Source organism: Chaetodon trifascialis, chromosome 2, assembly GCF_039877785.1.
Source record: "Chaetodon trifascialis isolate fChaTrf1 chromosome 2, fChaTrf1.hap1, whole genome shotgun sequence".
Classification (NCBI taxonomy): Eukaryota; Metazoa; Chordata; class Actinopteri; order Chaetodontiformes; family Chaetodontidae; genus Chaetodon; species Chaetodon trifascialis.
Window position 1 is genome coordinate 10,020,066 of NC_092057.1, and position 13,763 is coordinate 10,033,828.

Consider the following 13,763-nt stretch of genomic DNA (forward strand, 5'->3'; position numbering starts at 1 on the left):
TTCTAATATGACTCACAGACAAATCCGCCAAGATCACACCCGCCTGGTCTCCCGGCTCCCGGACCCTCCACAGCTGTCTGCCGCGCTGTACCAGCGACCCGCCAAGAGTTTCTACGGGTGGGCAGGGGCAGTAAGCAAGCTGCCGGGAAGACGGCACCAACAGGCGGGTCGCTAGAGTCGTCGATTTAATAGACTTGACGGACTAAACACCCCGTCCCTTGGATGGAAGCGGACGGTTTCGTGTCCCGGCGAGCGTCCGTGGAAACACCGGGCGTCGACAGCCGTGTCACAGGCGCTGCAGCCGGGGCTGAGTTTCGATGGCTGGGCGGCAGGATCCTGGACGCCACGGGGGGATTTGTCGGATCTCTTTCACCAAGAATGGCAGGGGAACAGGACTTTGCCCCGATGTTGCATCGAGCAACTCCGGAGACCTCGACCTTTGTCGAGCCAGAAATAGACTATGAGGGACTGCCTCAGGGAGTATCCACCAGCACACACATGCTGGCAGGATCCGTGGCTGGAATCATGGAGCACTGCCTTATGTATCCCATCGACTGTGTCAAGGTACCAGAGCAACCAAATACAACATATTGCTTATTTTGAAACGTTTTCAGGCCCAGTTTATGTCACTGTCAACGCCGCCACTGGTTGCATAAACCTGGAGCTAACGTAGGCCTCAACAGAAGCCTGAGCTCGAGTAACGTTAGGCTACAAGCTAACAGGTTTTGCTAACAGAGGTCAGTTAATTGACTAACGGTATCTAAACAGAAAATAACGCAACGCAAGGTGGTCAAAATGAAAATCTAAAACATGAGTGGGCATGTTTATCCTAGCTCAGCTTTTATTTAACAGATTTTTTTTGTAATAACAAACTGTTAGTTTTGACAGTTGCGTCCCCTTTCACTCAGCTGGCATGCAACGTACAGTAGCCTACTAGCTAAAGTAGTGGTTGCCTTCCTGGCTAACATGTATCCATTATCGGACAGGACATGCCATATTTTTTCATAGCTCTAACCATCAACTGTCAATTCTAAGCTCTGTCATTGTGCGGCAGTGATAGAAAAGGGTCGGTAAAGGTCCAGCGTACCAGGCAAATTAACAGGTTATTTATTCAAAGATGGATTCTATGTTTGAAACTCATTTCAGTTGTTCGCGGATTTAGTGTGGCGATATCTGTGTGAGGAGGTCATGTGGAAAGTTCATTGTGAAGTTTTAAAACTAGGCTCGTAAATGATTAACACATGTGGGTCATCGGTCATCAATCTTATCAATCAGTCACTTTTGCATCTATGTGTGTTACAGTTAACCAATATATATTACACAACTGGGTGGAATTATGATTACCCAACCATACCAATCTATGATAAGGTCAAAAAAAAAAAAAACCTGAAACGTTGTACCAGCAGTGGAGTGGATCAATTAATTATTGATTCAGAACTCTTTACTACACAGCTGTAATTTTCATAAAGATAATTATTATATAATCTGGCAGCTGTGTCTGTGGCCGCCCCTCAAACAGATCTCAGAGGTTAGAGACCTCTCTGTTTTGACATTCTTAAGAGCATGGTATTGATAGACCCCACTGCCCCACAATGCAGAACACAGCACATTGAGGAGCTATGCACTAGTGGAAGAAATTATAACCAGTTGTGAACAGTGGTGAGAGCAAGAACATCCTCGGGAAAAGGTTTTGCTTACATCTGTTGGTTTATGGTTATGATTTCCTGCTGTACAAAACAAAGCAGAAAAAAACATTAATTTCCTGATGTGAAAACAGTACACTATGAAAATAAGCCTGGAAGCACAGACTGTACAGTATTATTTTTTTAATTCTGATCCTCTGTGTTGAATGAGGAACCGTTCACTGGGCCTTCTCACGAGCAGACCACACTAGCCACTCGCTCATTACAGACCTCGAAAGTTAACTCTCCTCTGATTTACGGGCTAATTCAGCACCTTAATCTCAAAACGCACCTCAACACCAAAGACATTTTGCCAAAAGCCACTAGTCTCCTTTTCATCCAGGACACATAAATTACAATTAGAAATGACTTGTTGGAAATATCGACCCTACTAATCAGATGTTGACATCAAGACTAAATGTGAATTAGGTTTGATGTCTTCGACTGGTCGTTGTTTGTGTCATTGGTGCCTCCTCTCCTGACTGTTATGTTCTTCTTGCTGTATCAGAGGACAAAGAACAAACAGTTCTCGGTGGTTTCCCTGAGCAGTGGCCAATCAGACAAAGCTCTTTTTCATAACAAATTCCTTGATGATAGCTCCTCCACTTCATTGCATTTTTTTGGCAAAATGGCCTTGAACCACACCATCCCCTTGTTTACAACAGTTTCCATTGCAGATCCATTGCATCAGAGTAGCACCATGCACAGCAGATTGTCTTTTTCATGTTATCAGGTGTCAGAAATAACTAGAATTCTGTTCTGGTGAGTCAAAATAGCATTTTCAAATTCTGTGTTTGCCACATACTTAATGTTTTGACTCACACAAGTATGAATACAATCCTTTATCAAACATAAATATATAGATTATTGGTACTTTACACATTATGAAAGAAAAATATTGTCATTAGAATTGGTAACACTGTGATTATGACTATGCATCAGTGCATAAGTAAATTATTATTGTGAAAAGTAAAGAAACATAGTTTCATGTTAAAACAGCAAGCACAAATGATGACATCAGTTCCTCATTCTTAAAAACCTTTGAGCAAAAAAAAAAAAAAAAAAGTGAAGCAACATTAAATTCTCCCCACCCCAGTAAAGTAAAAGGCAGAAGTGCATTAAATATTTTTTAACTAAAGGAAGTTAAGTTTTTCATTACAGTTGTGCTTGGTGTGTAACTTCCTCTAACCCAAGATTTCTCTATTTCCACAATCTTAGGTTTTTTTGCTCACACAGCAGGTTGGCCAACATTTCTGTTCAACCTATTAGTGTGTATGATGCCTTAGGTCATCGTCTGGAGTTCAGACTCTTTTTCGCCCTTGTGGCCTGAAGGTCTTTAAAGAGTAACTCAAAAAACCAAACAGCTCACAGCTAATGTAGCTGCTACTATCTGCTAATGTAGCCCTAGAGAGCCCTAACTTCAGATTCCATCAGCAATAATGTTAAAGAGAAGGAAGAGTAAGACATACAGGACAAAGAAAATTAAACATTCATGCAGTCCTTGTAATGCCAATGACCTGAGAAAATTTGCTCACTATATTGGCTTTACCAATGTGACTGCAGAGGCATACAGAGCTCTCCAGGCAGTGTGTATAATAGATGCTAACAGTATTACTCATTTGTCATTCAATCCAATCAAGGACTGTTTGTTTGTAAGCAAGGTTGGAGTCAGATGTAGCTACCAGGTTGAAGGTTAATCCCTCAGAGGTCGTTGTTGTAGTCACTGAGGTTAGTGTCCCTCGTTCTACAGCAAAAAGGCAAACTGTACAGTAGGACCATAACTGAAATGTTAGCACATGAGATAACAAGTTGAAAATGCATAGTGCATTCTGTATGCACAGTAATACTGGGCCACAGCGTGAAAACAAGCATTGTAGTTAAAATGTCATGTCTAATTTGCCCTTGTTTACTTCCCCTTTACAGTTAGTAATGCACAACATCATATGTCACATGAGTGAGTCAGTGACTCCATGTCGATTACTGTTTAGCTGTTTGTATGGTTTAGGTGTCATGATTTTTATTTCTTGACAAATGCAGCTTTAAAATAGCACCGGTCGTCTTGTTTGTATTCAAACCTCATGTACTGTACTTCCCTGTAGTCCAAATAAGGTGCAATAACAGGACGTTTCAAGATGCTCAGTCACTGGACTGTGGATGTTGAAACATTGCTTTCTAGTACATCACATGGATTGTTTCTGTTGGATCTATGTATTTTCCTCCAGTGTTGTAGTTCCCTGCATTCAGAGCAGCCTTAGTGGGTTCACTCTGCTGGGACAAAGGGGCTTTTGCCATGTAAAAGAGCAACATAACACAAAGTCCTCTATTGTTTTTTTGTGCTCACTGACACCTGATTCTGTGTTTGGTCAAACTGCCGGGCATTGTCTCAGCGTTGGGTTGAACAGTCAGAGCTCCGTGCTCCAGAAACTCAAAAAAAAAAGGAGGAAAAAAACACCAGACTTGAACACACTGTGGATGACTGAGCACATTCCATGTGAGTAACCATTTCCCAGAAACAGGGAGCGGGAACGTCCATGTCAGCCTCCAGGAGGCTGCCGTGCTCCCTCCTCTGCTGTAAACATTCACCCCTGAGGGGAGGGTGTGGGCTGGGGAAACTCACTTATTGCATGTTATGAAAAGTTTGAGGATTGCTCCATCTGGATCTGGAGCTTTGAATTTTTTTTTTCAGCCATGCGCTTATCTGAAGCAGTGCAAGTGGTAGGCTGAGTGTTTAGCTCTGCACCACTTCCTGTGCAGGCAATTCTGCTTCGCGGTTTGCGGTTGGCGACTTGAAGTTGAGAAAAAGTTGAGACACAGGCATTAACACCTAAAATGAGCATGGGCGGAATCGGGTGTGATTTCTAGTCAACGGGCTGTCAGAGTGTGGTTTAGACCTGTGGTTTTCAAAGTGGGGACTGGGGGGCCACCAGGGGGCGCTAGGGGGGCCTCAAAAAATTGGAGGGAAGTTAAGAAAAAAAGCAGAACATGTTAGTTAATAATATTCTTATGCTAAACATATGTAATAGTTATTGAATAGTGAACACACACACACACAATTGAGAGAGGTTTGATTTCTTTTGTTCTGTTGTTGTCTGTCAACAGTTTGTTGAAAAGTTCATTATTCAGTGGGAATATAATACAGGGTTGAAAACATGTTCGTTAATATTCTTATGCTTATCAAATGTAATAATTATTGAATAGTGAATAAAAGTAAGAAAATCATTCTAAAAGTTTATGTTTCTTTACATATTTTGTAGCATTGTCGGTGGGTTTGCAAAAGGGGTCTCAGGCCAGAAGCTAATGCTGTTTGGGGGGCCATGGCATGGAAAAGTTTGGGAACCCCTGGTCTAGACACTACAGGGACACAAATACACACACTGCTTGAAATTTGTACACAGTGATTAAACTGTCTTGGCAAAGCTTGCTTTGCCTCAGTGGTTTGTTGTAATAGAAGTCTCATTTGTCTGAGGACAGGAGACCTGCGCTGTCAGTACTTGTAACGTTTTTGGTTTTTTTTTAAGATGAAAAGGTTTTTTCCTAAAGGTTTGCAGAAATAGGCCTGTCAAATTTATCTTAATATCACAATATCCAACACTAGATAAAGAAAAAATCTTTTGTATTCCACTTTGCTCTTCCATGATCAATCATACGGTTCTTTGAGTATTATTGAGACACTTGACATCCTGACCTTTGAACCTCTGACCTTTTTGAAGTTTTGCCTGCATGTTTCAGTGATGCTGGAAATTGTTCTCATTGTTTTTCTTTCATCAGACACCTAAATAAATGAATTCATGAGTTCTGTACAGCCAGTACAAACCCCGCCACCCACATCTAATTTATTTCTGTGCTCCTCTCATCCCAGACCCGAATGCAGAGCCTCCACCCCGAGCCAGGAGCGCGCTACAGGAACGTGATGGACGCCCTGCGGCAGATTGTGCGGACCGAGGGTGTGTGGAGGCCAATCAGAGGCGTGAATGTGCTGGCGGTGGGGGCGGGGCCTGCCCACGCTCTCTATTTTGCCTGCTATGAGAAGATCAAGTTCTCGCTCAGTGACGCCATTCATCCTGGCGCCAACAGCCACTTTGCCAATGGTAAGATGCGTACCCACACATGCACACAGGCCTCAATGAAAATTTTACTGTTCAGTCATGATGGACAGATTTATCACAGCTTATCTACTTTTCTAACGCAATTCAGACCTTAAACAAAATGATAGAAAGCGAGGGAAAAGTGGGTAGAAGGAGAAAGCTAAAGTGTAATATCGCTGATGGTAGAATGTTAATACTACTAACATATACTGCTGCATGTGTGGTTCATTGTTGCTAAATCCTAGAGCAATCCTTGGCTCACAGCAGATTAACAGCTCATAAGGCATATTCTGAAAATATCGATGTCAGTTCGGTGATATGGAGGAGGGAGGAAACTTGATCTGCTCGAGGCTGAGGATTTTACTTCCTCCTCATGGTTTTCTCTGTCCTGCAGGAGTGGCAGGCTGCATGGCCACAGTGCTGCACGATGCCATCATGAACCCAGCCGAAGGTAAACCTCCTCGTCTGCTGTCAGCTCACCTGACTCACTCACACACACACACACACACACACACACACACACACACACACACACACACACACACACACACACACACACACACACACACACACACACACCTGTGCTGTATTTACTGTCTATTTATAGAAGCTCTCAACCTCCTTCAAAGACCTTATAGAAAATGCCTGTGATGGTGCTATTCCACCATCAGGACAGTAGGTGGAGCTGCAGACTCAGCTGTGACCTGGAAGCCCAAATGTCACTGAGAAAAATGAGTCTGAGTGACATCATTGCTTTGAAATATGTATTTACAAAATATGTATGTTTAGTATTTATCATCACAACTTTATTTATGATCATTGTCGAGATTCAGACTCTTGTGTTGTTTGAACAAGATAACAATAAGCATTAATCTTCTTTCTAAGCTGTTTTTCAAAAATCTGATAGAAGCAGCCCCTGCAGTGCTGCACATGTACAATATATTGCTTGTATTTTTCCTTGCTGATTTCCTTTCCTTCCCCTCTCTTTCCCTTTCAGTTGTGAAACAGAGAATGCAGATGTTCAACTCTCCTTACCGTGGCGTGCTCCACTGTATGGGGTCTTTGTTGAGGCAGGAGGGCCCTGCGGCTTTCTACCGCAGCTACACCACCCAGCTGACGATGAACGTGCCCTTCCAGGCACTCCACTTCATGACCTACGAGTACCTCCAGGAGCTCCTCAACCCCCATAGACAGTACAACCCTTCCTCCCACGTTGTGTCTGGTGCGCTGGCTGGAGCTTTGGCTGCTGCTGCCACCACTCCCCTCGACGTCTGCAAGACCCTCCTCAACACACAGGAGGCTCAGGCCATACATGTGATCCAGGCTGACGCCGCGACAGCAGCTGGAGCGGTTGGAGCAGCCACTGCCTCAGCCTCCGACAGCCGCCACATCTCTGGACTGGGCAAGGCTTTTCAGACGGTGTACAGGATGGGAGGCGTGCCGGCCTTCTTCAAAGGCGTTCAAGCCCGGATCATCTACCAGATGCCCTCCACGGCCATCAGCTGGTCCGTCTACGAGTTCTTCAAATACATCATCACCAAGCGCCAGCATGAGAGACGGCTGCGTGGAGATCGTGACGGAGACAAATAAACACCTGGCAGTTGAATTGGGTATCAGCAACACGAAGGTTTATTGCACCGTAATCAGTCACTGGTGTCCGAATTGATCTGAAGGCTTGAAAGGCTCCACAATCCTTAGATTCTTTGAGCAAAAAGCCAACTTTTATTTTGCTTACTGAGATCTATTAAGTGCGCGTGGTCTTAACTAGTTCATAGCAGGTGAGAAAGCGTACAACCGTTAGGAGTCAACTTGTCTCGATCATTATTCCATGTAGGGCTGACAAGATGTCCTGCAGTACCAGTCGGTAAGAAAAGTTGTAGACAGGAAGTCCTGGTTTTGATGCTATAACTATTTTTCATGTCAGTGTTCAACTTGACAAACTACCTGTGTTGGCTTTCAAAAAGCTAATTATTTATGAGTAACGCACAGTAAAAGTAAAGTTGAATTTAAAAAAAAATGCTCACGTCCCTCAACCACCCACAGTGCAGTTAGTTAGCGTTGTTCGAAAGGTTTGTCTTGGCCCAGAACTCAAATACACTGCAATAAAAACAAATCCATGACTCTGAGGTTAAAGTGTTGCCTTTGAGCTTTTAAACTGAGAGTGTTTACGTTCACTTCCAGTGAACTGTGGAGAAATTGTAGCATTTTTTTTATACATACAAACAAAAGGATAAACGGGCTAGACGTTCTACAATGATGAGGAACAAATACCCTAAAAGATGAAGCTTCAGCCTCACAGTTAGAAAGCCGTGTGTCTGAGCACAGAGCCAAGACAAAAATGTATCATACAAGTACTTAAGAACTGCTCTGTTAACGCTCATCTCTTGACCGCCAGCGTTGCGCTTGAAAGTATTACTGCTATATCTCCTTTCACCACAGGGGGGCGCACAGCTCAACCTCTACTCTAAAAACCAGGAAAGCAGCTGCAGTTTACAGAGTCTGCAATATCAAAAAAAAGCTTCAATAATTGTGCTGGTGTGCAGTAACACTCAGAGGAACGAGCAAGAACCACAGAAGACAGATTGTTTGAGATGAAAGGAGGAATTATTAAATGAATTATAAACGAGAAATTATTCAAATTCCTCGGTCATGTGGGCAACATAGCCTGTAATTTATTAATTGTTTTAGAAAGTCAAGTATCGAAGACTCGAGTGGAGCTCGTGTATGAGCGTGTGTGTACGTGCCTCTGTGTGTCAGTGAATGAGTAAATTCAGTAAAACTCAGCAGTGACCGACATTTGATCTCCACAGAGCCGAACCGAGCTCTCCACCCTGTGCTGTCCTTCAAAGGAAAAACACTAACATGAAGTAACGAGTTGTTTTATTCTGTCAGTCTCAATCTTTGAAGGACAGTACGAAACAGGTTATTGCTTTAATACTTTCATATTTCATATATCTTTGCACCGAATGCTTGGAAATCCGCGCACACCTGAAGGCCTCAGCTCGTCTCTGCATGGAGCCGTTAAAGTGGCTTACGTGTAAACTGATGCTGGGAAATGTTCAATTATGTCTTTGTTGTTAAACAACATATTCACCGTACAGAAGATGCCATCTGAGACATTTAGCGCGGCGACACAGTGTTAAAGGATTTTATTTTCCTCTTTAGTGCACGTGAAGAGTTTTCATTTCAGGCGGAAGAAAACCGACATTCAGCTGTATTCGCCGGCGACAATCACTTTTTAGTTTAGTTTGTTTTTGAAGCCGAACAGCGTCCTAGCACTTAATAGCAACCTCTTCATCGTTGTTAGGACAAAACTGGAAACTCGGACATGAACAAGTGCAGAGAATAAAGTCGGATTACTTCTACACATGCCTTGAATTCGCCGCCATATATCCAACGCACAACTACTACAGAGAGGTCCTCAGATAGATGTGATATTGTTTTATGAAGCCATAGAACAGGAGAAAATTGTACATAAAATATATATAATTATGGAAAAATATAGATAAACCCAAACTGTTTAACCAGCTAAGTTTCAAAGCCAACCTGTATGTTGAATAATACGTTTTATCAAGACTGCGCTGTGAAATATCAGGTTTTTGTAGACCGCACACAAAATCCTTATCGGGGAGGTAGCAACAAAGAAAAACCTGGATATTTTAAATTCAGACAGACTATATGAGTGAGGGAAAAAAATGCAATGGGTAAAGAGTATTCTAAAACGATTGTAGGAGTGTTCCTCATGAAGCCAAGTTTGAAGATTGGGAAACCAAAGACAGCAGTAAAGAGAACAGAGGTTTGGTGGTTTGTCGACGCTGATGTGAAAAGCTTGAACACTGTTAGAGAGCGACACCTGTATTTTGTGAATTGTAAATAAACTCGCTAAGGCAGCTCCTCGCAGAAGCAGGGTCTTCTCTTGGTGCTGGCTCTCCAAGCGCTGAGAGAACTTCACTTTGTCTGCGTGTCTTCTTCTTCTCCTTCCTGTCTGTCTGTCAGCGTGACGCAACAAGGAAGCCCACGAGGTGTTTGATGGACTTGTTGAACTTATTTTCTCCAGTGCACGAGAGGTTCATGACTGAACTTCTGTCAAACTGTCTTTATTTCAACAGATTTAAGTCAAATCGTGAGGGATGATCTGATTTCTAATCTGGAATAACTGAGGTGATCTATGAGAGTCCTTTAGTTGAGACTGATGAGGTATCTCGTTAGCTTGCAGTGAATTATTTCACTCCACTGGCTACAACACAGGGCACCAACTTTACTTCATCCCACAAACACTTTGAAAAGCAGGAGATTGATTTTGTTTTAGTTAAAAATGACAATAGTTGCAAGCTGAAAAGTGTACTATTAAAAGCTTAATATAACAATGATAAAAGCTGAAAGGATTAGGTGAAAATTAACAGCAACTTTAACGATCAATTTATTTCATTTATCAAGCAAAAATGTCGAGAATGACCTAGTTTCAAACAAAGCAAATTTTAAGACGAAGCTAAGTTTAGAAATTCTGACTTTTTTCAATCTTGTCTTGAACTATGAGGCATTTAAATGCACTTTTTGATACCGTACATAATATAACCATTCAATATGAGCCCTTTTTTTCCTATCAAAACAAAAAGTTTTAAATGTTTAAATGGTAAGTTAATACAATCAGCTGTGCAAGAGCTTTGCTTAAACAAAAGTGTCTAAAATGTAACATTTAATTAACAAAATCAACCATGTGATCAAACACAAGGTAAAAACACATCTGATCAGACGTTTCATGCCATCTTTCAGTCCACTGTTTTGGATGAACCCTGTGAGTGTGGCGCAGGTGTCCCAACCAACCAGCAGGAGGCGCCACTACACAGACAACCCTCCCTGTCCACACACTCACTGCCAAATCTGTTGGCTGGTATGCATGAATCTCAGTAATGTTGAGATAAGCAATTTTGAATGATGGCCAACAACATAAAGGTCAGACCCACCGTGTTAAAAGAAAAAAAACACTTTTCCCTCCAGATTCACAGCAGCTGATGTCACTGATAACAGAAACTTGTAGCCCAGTTTTGGTCGAGGCAGGAAATGTTGATGGAAACTACTGTTCTATATCAAAGAGAATTTAACAACCTCTGGACTTTTTTTGGGAAGTTTTATAGACCAAATAAATAATAAATTAATCTGTATAATTGATTTAATCATAGAAATAATTGGTTTTGTCCCTGTAAGAAATGTTTATGTGCTCAGGTGTCCCTTGAAAACGAGCAGTCAGACTCAATGGGATGTTTAAATAAAGTTTATATTTTACACATAAGAACCATCAGAAAGGAGTTACAACCCCGTTTCCAGGAAAGTTGGGACGCTGTGAAATATAAATAGAAACATAATGTGATGATTTCCAAAACACTGAAACACCGTATTTAAATATGAAACGTTGAATATGACAAGTTTTATTGAAAAATATATCCTCATTTTAGAATTTGATGCCAGCAACATGTTTCAAAGAAGTTGGGACGGGCCAACAAAAGTGAAATGTTGAAAGAAAACAGCTGGTGGAACATCTCACAGTTAATTAGGTTAACTGGCAACAGGTGAGAACATGATTGGGTATAAAAAGAATATCGCAGAGAGGCTGAGTGTCTGAAGTAAAGATGGGGAGGGGTTCATCGAACTGTGACTGGCTGAGCTGGCTAATACTGCAACAATTTAATTTTCCAAAACATCTGAGAGGTTGTTTTGTGCTATTTTCAATTAGATATGAGGTTTTAGTGTTTTGCAGATCATCACATTCTGTTTGTGTCCCAACTCTTGGGAACCGGGGTTGTATTTTGCAATCTCAAAGTATTTGTAATTATTTCCAGATCCAAACAATTTTCATGATCTCAATCAACGGTTTGTTGATTTCATAAACAAAAGCAATGTTAATGTGATTTACAACTGCAGAATAATGACTCAGTGGTGACAGAACAGGAAAAGCTTTGGTTTGAGATTATAAAATAATCATTTAGTGTCCTCTCAGGCCTTCCGTAGAACTGGCTGGTTGAAAGCTGACAGGCAGGCCTCCACAGAGACACAAGTAGACTGACAGAAAGCAGCACCTCCAGCCTCCCTCTGCAGCGGATCCTGTTTCATTCGAGGCCCCGTGTTTGTTGTCATTCCCTGCAGCCTACAAGCTAAAATGCTGTCTTTCATGTCTCTCGTCTAACTTTACCCCCTGCCGTCCCTTTCCTCCCTCTGTTGTTCTTTCTCAGCGTCCGTGCTCTGAAATGTAAGCCGATCCATTTAGTCGGACAGGAAGGTCTTGGCAAGTGAGGTCAGGCCTTCGTCTGGAGGGCACATGGCAGCAGGTCTGGTCAGAGCCAAGGTCAACATCAGGCGTGTGCGTGCTGAAACTCAAAGACAAATGAGGTGACGGAAACCCAGCTCACATTCTGCTCATCCCTCTAACAGCCACCAACAGAATATATGAGTGCATCTTTAGCTGGAGAAGCCAGAAGAAGAGATCTGAAACCAACACGCTTCCCTGGCAGCCTCTCGGTTTGATAAATGGTGTTTCTGTGGTGTTTAAATGTGGGATGAGTTTCAAATCTCTCCATCGGTGACGCTCCGTCTGCAGGTCACACAAATATAGACAATGCCGCGTGTCATATAACTGTAAGGATTAGTGTAAACAGCATTAATCATAATTCAGCTCAGCAATGTGGCATGTTGTTGCCTTCGTGCCCCCACGTGCCAGCATGTTTTACAGTTAGACCACTCCAGAGGAACACACCCTGAAACCCACCGAGGATGATAAATGTGTTCCCGTGCAGTGATGTATTACACTCCACAGTGAAAATGAGCACAATTTACACAATTTAATGCAACTTTTATCACACCGAATAAACATTTGTTAGGCTGCTCGTCTTAGACTGGTAGCTGGTGAGATTTAAAACCTGTATATTAAAACAAAACAACTTTTAGCCCCACCAGCAGGATGCCAGTGTGAGTCCATCCCTGAGTCATTGTTTAGCTCGGTCAACACTTTGGTCAAGAGCAAATTATCTCACCATTTACTGGCCACATCTGTATAAAACGTTTTTAGATGATAAACCCCAATAATTTTTAAAAATCTAATGATTCTCTGATTCTCCACAGGATCAACACTTCCGATTTTCTTTCCTCTTGCAAAACCCTCAGCAGAAACGTTAAATGTTGCCCCACTCCTGATAAGGCAATGACATTGTTAGCACGTTGATGTTTAGCATGTTCATCAGCCCACAGTAGTTTAGTGTGTTAGCACCACCAGCACTAACAGAAAGTACCCAAAAAATGTCCTCAAGGTGTAGATTAAAAGCTCAAGTCATCAGGATTCCTCCCGAGGGGACCTTGAATATCTTTTAAAGAAATCCATGGCAGTTCATTTAGTAATTATTGAGCTATTTCAGTCTGCCGGCAATAGCCATGCTGCTCGGAGGCTAACGAGGCTCAGAGTCGACACCCATGCTAGCAGCTCTGTGAGGCTACACTTACAGAACGCACAGCTGCGCTTTGAGCTAAATGCTAATGTTATTAAGCTAATATGCTCACAATGACAACACTAACATGCTGATGTTAAGCAATGTTTACTGTTAGTTTAGTATGCTAACAATGCTAATTAGCACCAAACACAAAGTAATGCTATGGCTGAGGTGATAATCCACAGTATTTAAAGTAGTTTAAAATCTGAGCTGAGGGTGGCCAAAGACATGAATGGCACTCAAGTTCATTACAATCCATCCAACAGTTGTTGAGATGTTTCACTTAAAATCACAAAAGTCCACCTCATGGTAGGGCTAGAGGAAAAGTCAGAGCATCACCATCATGAAGTCTTTAGGATTCATCATCTGGGGACCGTGAATTTCTGTGCAACATTTCATTGCAACCCTTCAAATATTAGTTGATTTTCAGTCTGGACTTGCAGCCCATGATCAGTGCAGCCTGACGGGGTCGTTTGCTGCTTCTTCTGGTTTGTTGGTACAAATGATTGTAATTAAAATTA

General features: G+C 42.1%; 1 protein-coding gene across 1 annotated transcript; it reads left to right on the forward strand.

Moving 5' to 3' along the window:
- The first annotated feature begins 37 nt into the window (after positions 1 to 37).
- LOC139346418 (mitoferrin-2-like) lies at positions 38 to 9,718 on the forward strand. The gene is made up of 4 exons (XM_070985475.1): positions 38 to 564; positions 5,542 to 5,770; positions 6,162 to 6,218; positions 6,765 to 9,718. The coding sequence occupies exons 1-4, from the start codon at positions 223 to 225 to the stop codon at positions 7,355 to 7,357; spliced, it is 1,221 nt and encodes a 406-aa protein (XP_070841576.1). The 5' UTR covers positions 38 to 222; the 3' UTR covers positions 7,358 to 9,718.
- Positions 9,719 to 13,763: the final 4,045 nt, after the last annotated feature.